The sequence below is a fragment of the Leptonychotes weddellii genome, chromosome 7 (genome assembly GCF_054177405.1).
Source record: "Leptonychotes weddellii isolate Sample4059 chromosome 7, ASM5417740v2, whole genome shotgun sequence".
NCBI lineage: Eukaryota > Metazoa > Chordata > Mammalia > Carnivora > Phocidae > Leptonychotes > Leptonychotes weddellii.
In genome coordinates, this window is record NC_138375.1 from 38,106,910 (window position 1) to 38,121,580 (window position 14,671).

The 14,671-nt window shown below is 52.4% G+C and overlaps 1 protein-coding gene across 7 annotated transcripts in view; it reads left to right on the plus strand.

Moving 5' to 3' along the window:
- Positions 1-14,452, plus strand: part of ARHGEF37 (Rho guanine nucleotide exchange factor 37) — a 47,100-nt gene extending 32,648 nt beyond the window's left edge. For 6 of the 7 annotated variants that reach the window (XM_081826165.1, XM_081826160.1, XM_081826163.1 and 3 more), the window contains 6 exons: positions 789-899; positions 1,703-2,032; positions 4,500-4,628; positions 7,096-7,291; positions 8,890-9,047; positions 11,561-14,452. In XM_081826165.1, coding sequence (XP_081682291.1) covers positions 789-899; positions 1,703-2,032; positions 4,500-4,628; positions 7,096-7,291; positions 8,890-9,047; positions 11,561-11,770 — 1,134 coding nt within the window. In that variant the 3' untranslated portion in view covers positions 11,771-14,452. The remainder of the gene's footprint in view (positions 1-788; positions 900-1,702; positions 2,033-4,499; positions 4,629-7,095; positions 7,292-8,889; positions 9,048-11,560) is intronic. The other variant, XM_081826167.1, reaches the window with a different exon arrangement.
- Positions 14,453-14,671: the final 219 nt, after the last annotated feature.

A 14,671-nucleotide genomic window follows, 5' to 3' on the forward strand; every position in this document is an offset into this window, starting at 1 on the left:
GTTGACATGGAATCCCACAGCAAGCACGTGACTCCATCTTTTAATCCTCTGAGCGCAGGAGAAGCTGCTTTTGCTGGTATGTCTTTAACACAGGCAGAGCAAGTCTTGGGCTGGGAGCCTTCTGCAGGCAGGGATGTCCAGACAGAACTTAATGACATTGTTTGTTTTTATAGCAGTTATTCTTACATGCCTATTTGTGGCAGTTATTGCTGGTTTTCCCATTATGGTAGTGTCATAAGGTGATTTTAAAAAATACATTGATATAAATAGGAATGGTTTGTTGATTTCAAGTATTAATAGAATATGTGGAATATAGACATGGCAGTAAAATCACAGAGGTGCTATGCAAACACGAAGTTTGAGCAGCACTGGAATAGGGAGAAAGATGTTGGTTTAGTCTAAGGAAGAACTTTCTTTTTTTTTTTTTTTAAAGATTTATTTATTTATTTGAGAGCGAGCGAGAGAGAAACAGCATGAGAGGGGAGAGGGTCAGAGGGAGAAGCAGGCTCCCCTCTGAGCCGGGAGCCCAATGTGGGACTCGATCTCAGGACCCTGGGATCATGACCTGAGCCGAAGGCAGTCGCTCAACCAACTGAGCCACCCAGGCACCAGGAAGAACTTTCTAATCACCCAAGTTGTGCAAGGATGGAATAGGCTAAGTGCTTCCCTGTCATGGTGGGTGTGCAGAGAACCTGGACAGCCTCTTCCGGGCGGGGCGGGGGGGCGGGGGGGCGTGAGCTGGCTATGATGAGTCCTGATTGGCTGTCTCTGATTTGCTCTGGGTCCAGGCTTTCCTCTGCTTCAGGCCCCAGGAATATGATCTGGACATCCCTGGCGGGCCTGTGGTACAGTATTGCAGCCTGATGAGAGACCTCCAGCTCCAGGCCTTCCCACACTTTGTGAGTGGAGCTTTTCCTTTCTCCTTTCTTTGTGAGGCAGGTGGCAGAGCCTGGTAAGAATAATATTTAGAAAAAAAAAAAGAATAATATTTAGGGGCCTCCTGGCTGACTCAGTCAGTAGAGCATGCAATTCTTGATCTCAGTGTGAATTCGAGCCCCACGATGGATGTAGAGATTACTTAAAAATAAAATCTTAAAAAAAAAAAAGGAATAATATTTAGAAGCCAGGCCCTTTATATGACTGTCGTATCCATAACCGCCCAGAGTAGTCAGCAGGGCGGAGATTATTATTAATGCATTTTACTGATAAAAATAGCCCCAGCTGATGTTTGCTGTGCCTCACTATCTGCCAGGCAGATAAGCTGCTCAGCCCTTTACATTCTTCATCTCCATTAATCCTCACAACACAGCTTAGGGGGTAGATGCTGTTAAGAGTTCCATTCTGCAGGTGAGAGGTGGAGGAACAGAGAGGGTGACTTCCCAGGTTATTCAGATGGTCGGTGGCAAGATGGGATCTGAGCCCCAAAGACTGTGTTTGTTGTCACCCCTCTCTACAAAATCTTTTAAGAGCTGTGCACAGATGTTAGGAAGTGCCAGGCCCTCTGCTAAGCTCATACATGCACTGTCCCCATTGTTCAGGTGGGCACATTGAGGCCCAGAAAGTTTAGATAACATGCAAGAAGTCACAGCGAGTCGGCAGGGGTGGGACTACAGCCCGGTCCTAGCTCCCTCCAAAACCCCTTCTCCCAGTGCCTGGCCTCTGCTGCTTCTTTCCCCAACCCCAAGCTCGCCTCTCCCCGCAGAAGCAGAGGCTGAAAGGCCTGGTGTGGCAGCCGTTGTGCAGCCTGGCTAAAGCCCTGGCTGGCCCTCAGAACCTGATCAAGAAGCGTCTGGACAAACTACTGGACTTCGAGAGGGTGGAAGAGAAGCTGTTGGAGGTGGGCAGCGTGACGTACGAGGAGCAGGAGGCCCGACACACGTACCAGGCCCTCAACTCCCTGCTAGTGGCCGAGCTCCCACAGCTGAACCAGCTGGCCATGCGCTGGCTGGGCCAGATCCTGTGCACATTCGTGGGCCTCCAGAGGGAGCTTGCTCAGCAAGTGCTGCAGAGGGCGGAGGGCAGCTTGGCTCAGGTAAGGCCTCTGGGACCAGGGCGCCCCTGCAGGAGGGCCAGGCGGGGCCTCAGGGCGCCTGCAGCTAGCTGTTCTCGGGGGCTGGGATGGAGGGACATTAGGCCATCGGGTGCGCAGCAGGCAGCCCCGGGGACCTTCTGGACCTCTCTTGTGCCAGTTGTCCCTCCAGCAATGGGATCCGATCATGCAAACAAGGAGAGAACTGGGACTCTGGGCAATTCCTGGGCTCTGAGATTCAGAAGCAGAGGAGGCTCTGCTGGGAAAATAGCAGACCTTGGGGCCCGTCCTTGGAATGTATTAGAAGTCGATGACAGAGGCCAGGCCCCTTCTACGCAGTCGGGAGTCAGTGTCTCCAGTTGGCGTTCCCCCTGCTGTTACTACTTTTAGCAGCTGCGTCCTCGCGAGCGCGTACGGTGTACCTTCCTTGTGTTATCCCAGCTCATCCTCACGCTGACCCTACAGAGTAGGTATCATCAGCATCCTCACTGCAAAAGAGGTTAGACAGCGTGCCCAAGGCCACACAGCCGACAGCAGGATTTGAACCCTGGCAGTTCAAGTCCCGCAGCCTGGGCTCTGAACAGTGCTTGGCAGCATTTTAGAAGAGCTGTCTGCTGAAAGCAGAAATAGATTGCAAAGAAGTTTGGACAAACTTCCAAGTGCAAACGTTGAATTCAGAGCTTTGAAGACGGGGATTGACACAGGGAAAAAGACCGGGGTTGACGTGGGGAAGAAGACCAAGCTGCTTTCAGATCTGTCTCTGATGTCAGCGTCAGAGCTGAGGGGCTGTGGGCCTGGCCCCCAGGGCAGGCCAGCACTCTTCATACCAGCCGCTGTCTCCTGGGCTTCATGGTCCCCAGCTGAGCCACCCCCATGCAGTGTGTTGCATGAAACTTCCTCTGAAATGCACATGCACCACTGCCCTGGTGGCTCCTGGTCCCAGTCCACCCTGTGCTCCCACTTGTAGCACACTGCTTCTGAGTGGGACCACGTCCCTTTGCACAGACTGCTTCCTTGGCCTGAAATGCCCCCCAGCCCAGTGCCCCCCCATGCCTTTCACAGTGCCTGGTGCATGGTTGGAACTCCCCAAATATGTGACAGATGAATGAATCTCTCCGTGAAGCTCTCAGAACCCCCCTCCTTGCAGCTGGGAGAGCCCGTCTCCCCATCGTGTGTACTCCAACAGCCCATAGGAGGCGCTGTGCTAAGCACTTCACAGAGCCTGCCTTCAGCTGGGATGCTGGATGAAGCCGTTTCTCCTTATTGAGGAGGGCTGGAACTATAGGCTTTTATTCTTTTTGGCCTTCAAAGCATTTAGTACAGAGTTCTGTCTCAGACACGCTTTTTGAATTTAATTAAGCCTGAACCATCTGCAAAAAGAAGCGTTTCTCTTTCCTGAAGGCAGAGGGTCAATCTGATTAGATGATCTTGTCATCCTCTTCCCGCCCTCTAGTTCCGTCTCCAGGGCTGCCAGGCCCCTTGTGTTCAGACTGGGATGTGCGGGGCTGGGGAGTGTTGCAGGATGCCAGTAGCAGGAAGATAACTTTATAAAAGCAGAAAGAGGGCCTTTCCTGGTTGGGCCTGTCGTTTAGAATGTTAGAGCCTGCCGGTGACTGGTGCCAGCTTCTTTGTCTGTGTCCCATGGCCCATCCCCCTGGACCAGTCCTGTGGAGCCCGGGAAAGGCCTGCATGGTAGAACCTCAATCTGTCTGCATCCTGGGGGCAGGGGGAAATGCTCTGAGTCAGACAGCAGCGAGCTTGGTGACAAGCAGAGAAGACATGTCTCTGTTAGCTGGGGGTCTTACTCGTTCCTAAGTTGTGTGGGAAGAATGCAGGAGATGGCTAGCAGGGCCAGGGTCTCAGGATGGAGCATTACTCAGAACTCCTTGGATTCCAAACCAGCTGAGGCATAAAGAAGGACGTCCTCATTTGCATAACTGGGAGGCCCAGGAGGGGATCGAGCCCCGGGCAGGGTGCATTCAGTACAAATAATGCTGTCAGGGCTCCGGCTTTCGCTCCACCTCCTAGTTCTGTTTCCCTGTCTGGGCTGGCTTCATTGTCAGGCCAACCTTTTTCTGCACGGTGGGAGAGACCGCTTTTATGCCTCAGCATCTAAAGGAAAAGTTTTCCTCTCATTCTCAGCCTTCATGTACTAACTCTGATGGGAGGCTTCTGCTTGGCCTTGCTTGGGTTCATTGTCTAGTCCGTGGGCTGCTCACGGTGGATGGGAGAGAGAGGCCGTGCCTGCCAGCCCTGTGGCTGCCGCCCCACGGCGGGCAATACTCCTGGACCCCACGGAGGGACGCTTTCTTGAAGGACACCAAGTGGGGCAGTCAGCAGGCAAAAACTACAGCTGACAAAGATGTAAAGACCCATCTGCACACATCTGGGGCTAGAATGTAGGCTGCCAGAGTCTTTCTGTCCCCTTTCTCCTGGAGATGGCTCTGAGGACAGTGTCTGTCCCACCCAGCTGCCCCACTACCACCTCTCGGAGCCGGCCTTCAGGAAGCTGGTGGAGGACGCACTGGGCCAGACTGGTCACCAGCTTCGCTCCTTTCAAGAGAACTTTGAGAAAGTGCTGCCACCTCCCACCGCGCAAGTAAGTCTCCTCACCCCGCAGACCGTCCAGTCCTTCCCCTGCCAGTGGGGTCAGGCCCGATCCCATTTCCTTTTCCTTTTCCTCCCCCAGGGTTCCTTGTACCCTTTCCCTCTCTTCTTTCTGTCTGTGAGCTGGAGGAGGTGTTGGGATTCACACCACCTACACACATGCTCTTCGTGGCCAACAAACATAAGAGCAGAACAGTAGAATATTAAGTGAAATTAGACATAATAACAGACAAGTGGCATTAGCATCCCCAAGCCTGGAACTTCACATTTTTTTAATCAAAGCCCCTGTTTCCTCACCATCTCACTGAACTGCCTTCAGATACCAGCATTCAGGATGAATAAAAAGTTGGAATAACAAATCATTTAAATTTTCTTTTTGCTATGGAATTTTTAATTGCAAGAGACAGTATTTCAGCTGCATTATGGTTTACAGACTTTGGCTGGCCAAATCCTTCTTTGCAGTAAAGTATTTTTCTCTAAAATAGAAGGAAAGGGAATCTTCCAGTGGACTTGAAGGATGTCCCCAGGTAGTATATTTCAGAAGTGGAACTGAAGTAGCTGAAGGGAGGAGGGGGCCCCACATGGGGACAGACCAGATCTTCAGAGAGGATCCTGAAACTGTGTGTTCAGTCACATGTGAAATGTGAAGTGAAGGACCGGGAGATGGCCAGGATTCCCCAGAAGGGAGAAGGGGGCTCCAGAGACCCAGAGAGACAAGGAAAGGAGCCCAGCAGAGCTGGCCCATAGAGGTGGCCTGCACACCTGACTGGAATGCAGAGAAGGCCAAAGGCCATCAGGGATGCAGGAGGAGGGTGGACTCTTCCTTGGGCCACAGCCATCCCCCTTCCTTCCCCACACCGAGGCTGTCCCAGCCAGAAGTCCCATGGTGGTGGAGGCATGGGCCCTGCTGCGTGGGGGGAGGATGGGGCAGAAAGTAAAGAGCAGAGCAGCTACTGGGATGAGTCCTGGGAAGCTCCTCTCTCTTGCTACTTGAGACACAATAACATTTGTCTTATTGGAAAAGTATTCCATGCTGATCATAGAAAAAAGAGAAGACACAGAGAAACAAAAAAGAGAAACAAATGGGAACAGCATAATCCCAGTGTGTGTTGCAAATTGGTAGGAAGAGAAGAGATGCCCCCTCTTTTCCACCTTTGTTTCCACCCCACCCCCCCACACCCCTCCTATAATTCCTGACTTCTTTGGCTAAGGGTTCAGAACCCACAGAAGTGAGGTGGTCACCTAGGACAGAAGCAGTCCTCGTGATATTTTCCCATGTCTCCCCTTGGTCCCTCCAGGGAATACTGCTGTTCTCTGCCCGGGGCCTCTCAGACTTGAGAAAGAAGGCAAATGTTTCTACACTGCTGGCTTTCATACGCAGGGTAACACCTCCATTCTGAAAAAAAGCTACCCTGTCTCCACTTCCACCTAAGGGCCCATTTAGAAACATCAGGTTCTCCTAGTTCTTGATCCTGACTAGTGAACCCCATTGGAGTAGGGGTAATGGCAGAGTCTGTGCCCAGATGTCCCCGAAGGGCACTTCTGTCTGCTTTTCCTACACCAAGCACCACCTCCCCCAGAAATAACCACATAGAATATGATCTCTATACACACACACACACACACACACACACATATATAGTCAGAGAGAGAGTGTATAGTAAATCTATATTCAACATTTTTAGTTTCTTCTTTGTTTTACAAAAAGAGACAGTCACCCCTGAGTCTCTTCTTGGTGATACTTTTGCTGGAAGCAATGAACAAGAAAACAAAGGCAATGCCAGGAGATTTTTGGATGCATGGACAGCGCCACTGAGTCATTCGTCCCAGCTAGATGGCAGTTTCCATCAGGGCAAAGCTGTCTTCTGTGTTTCTTTTACCCCATTCACAAGGCTTACTGTGCCTTGTAAACAGTAGGTGCTCAATAAATACTTGTGGAATAAAAGCTAGCACTCCCTTCACACGTGAGGGAGGGTCTGCACGCGTCACCCTCTGCCGGCGTTCAAAGCAGCCATACGCCTGGTGCCCGCGTGAAGCTCACGGTCCTGCTCATTCAGGCCGAAAGACCTGTGCCGGGCTTTTTCCTGTGGGATAAGCTAGCTTGATGCTGTGGCCAGAATTTAGGGCCCCATCCTAGAGTTCTGTAACTGAGAACTTTTGGAACCTGAATTAGGATTTTAGAAAATCCCGGAAGTTTAGACCCAGGAGGGATGTTAGAGGTTAAATGAGAGGGTGTTTTGTGCGGTTGTTTTTTTTTTGTTTTGAGATCCCTTTGGATCCCAAGAGTGTGTTCTTCCTCTAACCCAGCCATCTGTTAGCGAGGAGACTGTTGCCCACTGGCAGCAGAGGTAGGATCGGCGTGGGATTCCTGGCTGTCAGCACGTGGGCATATGCTGGCGCACCAGCTCTGAGACGCCAACTCAGGCACGTGTGTCTCTCTTTGTCCCCCCCCCCCCCAGCCACTCCTTCCAGGGGCTGAGCGCCAGGTGCAGGCTCTCCTGAGCAGGTATGGCCCCGAAAAGCTGTACCAGGTGACGAGCGGCGTCAGTGGGGCTGGGACTCTGGACCTGACCCTGCCGCGGGGCCAAATCGTGGCTCTCCTTCAAAACAAGGACACCAGAGGCAACAGCAGTCGCTGGCTGGTGGACACTGGGGGTACGTGGGGCTTCATGGGCTCTTCCCCTCCCTCTGGGAAACCCCCCAACAGGAACCAGTGGGGAGATCCAGGTGTGGGCAGGGGTCTGGCTGTGCAAATCCAGGATGGGAATTGACACAGGTGAAAGTGCAGGGCTTGGGGCACAGCCAGCTTAGTGTGGCCCGTGACATGCCACAAAGAGGACGTGAGTCTTACATTGCTACATCCGTTATTCAGCACTTACTGTGTGCCTTGGGGACCTCACAGGCCGTTGGGGTAGACAGAGGTGTACGGAGAGAGTCCAGCATCACCCTGAAAGGTGTGGAAAGGCAGAGAGGGCGCGCTTGGATCCCAGCTGCAGGGAGACATCTGGTATCCAGATCGAGGGACGTGTGGTCCTGTCTCCCATGCACTGGTCCCACCCTTGGATGTGCCACTCAGGTCTGGGTGCCCCAGTGTAACTGGGCAGGAGGCAGGTGGCACCTTGAACCCAAGAGGAGATGGCGCAGCCATGTGTTCCAAAAAGGGGCCTGTGACCCACAAGATGAGGGTCACACAGGATTATTGGGAGGGGACCCGCAGACAGTTTTCCCCCTTCAGACAGTTTATCATAATTGTTATTGAAATATTTTTCTGCATATGAGAGAAACCATAGCTAGTACGTAAACCTGTGATTTTATTCATAATATTAATAGAACAAGTCTAAGTTTTAAAAAGTGAGTCTATCAAAAAATTAAGTGAGTGACTCTTGATCTTGCTTCAGGTCTTGATCTCAGGGTCATGAGTTCGAGCCCATGTTGGCCTCCACGCTAGGCATGGGGCCTACTTTTAAAAAGAAATTAAGAAAACAGTACAAATCCAGCAGAAACCGTGAAAGGGCAGTCTCGTGACTCAAGTTGACAAACAGCTGAACGGGGATTCAGGCTGGCCACTGGGGTCAAGAGGACTGAGTTTGGATTCCAAATCAGCCACTTTACTAACTGTGTGATCTCAGAGAAGTTACAGAGCCTCTCTGAGCTGCAGTGGCTCGGCCATCAGATGGAAACAACAGTACTGACCTGGAGGGTTGATGTGAAGACTGGACAATTGAATGCCGGTTTGGCACCTAGCAAGCCCTCGGGAGGTGTCGGCCGTGGGCGGGGATAGTGACCAGAACAGTCCTGGGGTAGCTGTTCATGAGCAGGGACTGGGGGCACTCAGCGAAGAGAAAGGCAGTTGCTGCCTCCTGGAAAAGGCTGTCCTGGGTGAGGAAACAGCCCTACTCTAGGCCTCTGCTCAAGGGGAAGGGGATCAGTGGGCCCAGCACCAGGAAAGCTGTGTTTATACCAGTCCAAGGAAGAACTTCTTATGTCTGTCAAAGCTGTTCAAAACAGAGTGGGCTGCCTCAGTAGGGAATAAGCACCCTGTCACTGGGGGTGTGCAAGTAGAAGCTGGAAACAGTGAGTGTGGGTTGGTTAGGGGTGGGTTTGTGAGTTTCCTGGATGACTTTTTCAGGTCCTCTTTAGTGCTGGGAAGCTGTGCTGGAGGTAGTCACATCCCTGAATGGTGCTGATTCCTCTATCACTAAAAGGGATGGGGAGGTGGTCTGCAGCCAGATAACGTTCTGCATGTCCTGTAGGACATCGAGGGTATGTGCCGGCTGGGAAACTGGAGCTGTACCGTGTCATCCCCAGGCAGGAGGAGGTCAAAGAGCAGGAGTGGCCTCACAAGGACTCCCGTCACCTAACACCAGAGCCCACTCCAGCCCCCGTCCCCTCTGTCCCAGTGGTGACCCAGGTGAGTCTAGGAGAGGGGTGGGGTTTGCCTCCCCATGGCCACTTGGAGTGGGGCTTTGATTTCCCTCCTGTTGGAAGAGGCTACCATCCTGTGAGGCCACGGTCTTGGTCAGTGGCCTCACGAGTGTCCTGGTCAGGAGTGAACCTGGAAAAAGGAGCCTCCCATCCCTGCCACATCAACAAGCCCTTGCTCCGTATCAGCAGGGCAAGTGGGATTCATTCATTCATTCATTCATTCATTCATTCAGTATTTGCCAGGCAATGTGCTGGATGAGAGATGTAATAATGAGCAAAAGTAAATCTTGGTCGTTGCCTTCCTCAGATTTATAATCTGGGGGTGGGGAAAACAGCAATTAATAAAATAATCATGTGAATCATTGTAAAGTTAGAGCAGTGATAAATGCCAGAGCCCTAGCTGGGAGAGGTTCAGGAAAGGCTTTTCTAAGAGGAATGATGCTTTTTCTCAGATTTGAAGGGTGAGCAGGGATTAATTGGATAAAGGGACTGTGCCAGGCTGTGAGTGGGAAGAGCTCCCCAGAAAGCATGCCTAGTGAACACAAAGGGCCGGTGTGTGTGTGTGTGTGTGTGTATGTGTACAAAGGAGGGGTGCGTGAGGAACTGAATGAAGGCGCTGTGGCCGGGGAGAGAGGGTAGGGGTGAGGTACTGCTAGAGAGGTGGGCAGGGCCTTGTGGACTTGGCGAGGGTGTCAGCCTTCGCTTCAGAGCAATGGGAAACCTACATGCATGTTCACAACAGCATTATTCATAATTGCCAGAAAGTAGAAACAACTGAAATGTCCATCAGCGGGTGGATGGATAAGCAAAATGTGGCATATCCATACAATGGCATATTACTCAGCCATAAAAAAGAAGGGAGGGCCAATACGTGCTGTCACATGCAACTCCGTACAAAAGGCCATGTGTTGTATGACTCTTGTTTATATGAAATGTCCAGACCAGGCAAATGCATAGAGACGGGAAGTAGATTAGTGGTTGGCTGCGGGGTGGGGGGTTGGGAAAGGACTGCTATCTTGTGTGGGGTTTCTTTTTGAGGGGATGAAAATGTTCTGGAATTAGTAATGATGGTTGCACAGCCTTTGAACATATTAAAAACTACTGAATTGTGCACTTTGAAAAGATGACTGTTACGGTATTTGAATTCTGTCTCAAAACAAACAAAAAGTGATGGGAAGCCATGAAAGGCTTTGGCTTTGCTGGGACGGAGTCTTTGAGGGAGGAGAAGCTCCGTGGGGTCGCTGTGAGGGCTGGATGAGACAGGAAGGCCAGGCGGGGCCAAAGTGAGCCTCAGTAAACGGCAGCCACGCTCCCAGTTAGAAAAGGGCTTCACCGGTGACAGGTAAGCGGCAGAAAGGGCTGGAGCAGTGGCGGGGAACAGCGGCGGAACCCAGAGGCTGGTGCTGAATAGCCCAGGGAGGAGCCTCAGGGGGGCGGTGTGCGGGTTGCCAAGAAGCCTGTGGAATCTGAGGTGTGCGGCTTGCGGCACGTCCCCAGGAAGGCTCCGAGGGCCAGTGCCTGGAGCATTATCCACAAGTGGTGCATCAGGGCTGCCTCCTGCTGAGCATTCCTGACTTTCAGCAAAGGACCCACAAGGAGCTCCCCAGAGGGCCTGGCCACCCAGCTCGGCCCCAGCTCCACCCAGTGTGGGCAGCGTCTCTAGGAACCCTGCTGCGGGTGAGCCCAGCTGTCCATCTTCCCAGACACATCAGCTGCTTCCTCTGTTCATGGGTCCACACTTGTGGGGTCATCCCAGTCCTCCCCAGCTTCTGACAACAGGAATGGTAAACAGAATCAGAGCAGCCTGCATTTACTGAGCCCTGAGCATGTACCAGGCACAGGCGTACATCATTTGTTGAATTCCCACAATTACCTGGAGGGGAGGATGTTATTACTTCCATTTTGCAGATGATGAAACTGAGGCCAGGGAAGTGAAATATTAGCCTAATAAATGCCCTCCCCTCTAGTTTTTTGTCCAGTTCAATTACTTTCCCTAAAAATTAACCAAGTCCCCCAACCCCCAGTCTCTACTCCAAGTTGGGAAGCAGGCCTGGGCGGATGACACCCTCAGATCTGGGCAGGGTGTTGGGGGGAGAGGGTGCCATGTCCTCTGCTCAGTGGGGTGGTAGCAGTGGACCGAGGGCACCCATTCTGACAGGCCTGGCTTCGTTGCCATGTGATTTTGAATAAGCTCTTTGACTTCTCTGAGTCTCGATTTCCTTATCTGAAAAATGGGGCAAATTGAATTATAGAACTGTGAAAGTCAAGGCCAAGTAGCACCTGGAACAGAGCCTGGCACGCAGTTGGTGTTGCTGGCGGAAGACGAAGCAGCAGGCTTCATCTTTAGCACGAGGATGTCCTTGGGAGGCGGCGACTGCCCAGCCTTGGGGACTGAGTCGGGTCGGGGCAGGGGGCGAGCAGGATGAATAGCGTCTCTGCGCTGGGTTTGTCTGTCCCCCCCGCTCTGACCGTTTCTTTGTCGCTCCCCATGTGTTTCAGGTGGTGGCAGTGTACCCCTTTGTGGCCAGAAGCAGCCATGAAGTGAGTCTGCAGGCGGGCCAGCTGGTGACTGTCCTGGAGGCCCAGGACAAGAAGGGGAACCCGGAATGGAGCCTCGTGGAAGTGAACGAGCAGCGGGGATATGTGCCTTCCAGCTTCCTGGCCAGGGCCGCAAGCCCAGCTCCATGGGGCTGGGGTCTGCCCTCTTAGGGGGCCCGCCGCGGAGCCCATGCTGCCAAGGGACAGGGAGGCTTAGATGCTAGGACCCTGTGGGGGCGGAAGGGGAGATCAGGCCGAGGTAGGGTGAAGGGCAAGGAGAAGAGGTGGGTGGGCCTTGCAGGAGTGCCTGGCATGGGTGAGCATGAAAGGCTCCCGCCAGAACCGCTCGTCAGGTCTGCAGAAAAGGTGGTTCCCATCTGAAGTCACAACAGCTTGGATGGCAGGTCAAGGTGATGAGAACTTGCTGTAGCTTATGGCCCATCTTACCTGTGCTCTCATCCAGCCCTGCCCACCAGAGTGGGTCACCCAGGTGAATGTTACCTGTGTGCGATGGGGTTGCGGGGAGGGGGGCACTGGACACGTCCAGAGCTGCCTGGCCTGACGGTTCACTCCCTCCGTGTGGCATCAGGAGACACCGCAGCCAACCCACACTGGCAGCTGAGTTATCTTGGGCAGTGAACCCCCTCGGAGCCCTCTCTAGCTGAGGAGAAAGGGCTTGTGGGCAACGGAAAGGTTCTCAGGAGATTCTTGGCTGAGTCTCGGAGCAGGTGTGGCCAGGTCACAGTTCTGGAATGTGTTTAGGCAAGTTCAGAGGCTATTCCAGGGACCAGGAGATTTTGAGGGTGTGTTATGTGGGGTGTGTGAGGCTGTTGTGTTCTCTGGACTAGGGAACAAAGGGCATGCAAATTGGTTAGGCAACTCTGTGCAGCAGGTGATCAACAGCCTGGTGGGTGGGGGAGCTTGGGTGTTGGTTTGCTTTCCTGTTTCTGGAAGTCGGGAGCCAGGGGGATCCCCGGGTGGTTTCAGGGCCTGGAGGCGGCAGGTGAGTGTGATGTCAGTTGGCTGTAGGGCCTTAGACATAGGACACAACCTCAGTTTTCCCATCCACAAAGACCTAACTCACAGGGTTGTGGTGAGAATGGCCTGAGGGAAGCTCCTTGTAAATTGGGAAGTGTGATAAAATGTAAATGGCCACTGGTAGCAAGATGCACCCGGAAGTGGTCTCAGGATGGCTCCAGCCTCCAGCGGCCCGGCTGCAGACAAGCCTGCGTGCTGCTGCTGGCCCTGCCCGGGCCGCGGCGGACACTGGGAATCAGCGTGGTGACCTTTCCCCTCAGCCCAGGGGCACCTTAGGACCCTTCTCCATGCTGCGTTCTAGGTAGCCAGTCTCTTGAACTTGGTGAGATCAAACCCATTGTCATCCCTTTCTAGGACCTGGAAATGGAAAAACAGTTCCTGTTCAAGGCAGACTGACCCAACGGGGCCATTTTGGGTGCAGCCCCTGTTGAATCATCCTCTCTGGGTTGTCGGTTTGGCTAAGATACATCTCAAGATTCACAGAAGTGGGAAAAGGTGGTCCAGTCTGATCTGTAATACAAATTATATATTTGGGGACCGACCCAAGTTGGAGAGTGTGGGGGAAAATCCAGTGGTAGTTTAGACTTATTGCTAAGAACATCTCCATGGTATTATAACTGTAGTGCGTAACGCTGTTAGCTCTGGCTTTCCAGGGCTTTGAAGAAATACATACGTGCCTGCGTGAGATCTTCACCTCACTCCTCGGCTTGTGAGAGCGGGAAGATGCATCATGCAAGAGAAACTCAGTCCCCACTGGCCCTGTCCTGGCACCAAATTCACTCTTTAAGATGCTCTTGACTCATTTTCCTTTCTTTTTCCTATTCAGATTTCTAATACAAATAGGAGGCATAGGGGAGCAGATAATAACATAGGAAATCCGTTTGTGGGTTCCTCAGTGCTTACTGAGAATTTCCTGTGGACTAGAACCCCAGCTCAGGCTTCTCAACCTGGCTGCTTGCCCGTTCCCCCGCCCCCCGCAAAGATTGTAATAGAGTTGGTCTGGGGTGTGGCCAGGCCCTCAGGAACTCAGAAAGCTCCCCAGGTGCTTTGGTGTGTCACCAGGAGTGGGGACCTCGACCCTAGACACGCAGTAGTGGACGAGACAGGCCTGCGGTCAGAAGCGGCCACCAGCTATAAGCTAGGATGTGCCCCTTCTGAGTTCTGTCCTAGCTCAGATGTTTTGAACAGGCAGTTTTAAAGGTGCTTTGAAAGAGGACAGCCTGTTCTGTCGGTCCCAGAATGTATATTTATTAAGTGCCATTAAGAGGGACCTGAACAAAACTGGATGTTCTTGAAGGCGGAAGGGAGAAACCTGGAATATACTTGGAACCACATCTATCTCATGAGGGGAAAATGAAAATGTCTTCAGTAGCACATGGGTTGTGGTTTCTTGTAGACCAGGGAAGGAGGTCCAGAGTCATGGACGGCTGAGAAAAATGCATGTTGAGAGAGAGAGAATGGCCTGGATTTTTTCCAGGGGCCTCTATGTAATGTGCCTCCCTCCCCCCCCCGCCCCCCCCTCCCCATGCCTGGAGCCATTGCACTGTCTTATGTATTGCACTTCGGGGCTGCCACATGCTAAACTTGCTAAGGTATTTGCCTGGGAACCAAACAAGGCTGATCCCCAGGGTGGCCCTTGCTCCCTGCCACAGGGTGCGTCCTCTTTAACCTTTTGGGCCCAAGCTCAGGTTTGAACATGAGGACAAGGTTACAATATGGAGGAAAGATGAATGAACGCCTGCTTACTGTGAGGAGCTCTAGCTTGGTGAATCAGTGACGTGAACCACAGAGAATAAAGGACTTCAAAGATGAAAATGTCTCTGGAGTTTGCAGAACTCTAACCATTGGATAGTCAGATGCCCCAGTGTGACAGGTGCTCACTGGACACCTACTGTTCATAAAAATGGGACCTCATTTGTTCATGCGTTCATTTTTTTCTTTTTTAAAAGACTATACTTATTTGAGAGAGAGCTCGCGTGCACACAAGCGGAGGGGTGGGTGGGGAGAGGCAGAGGGAGAAGCAGACTCCCCGCT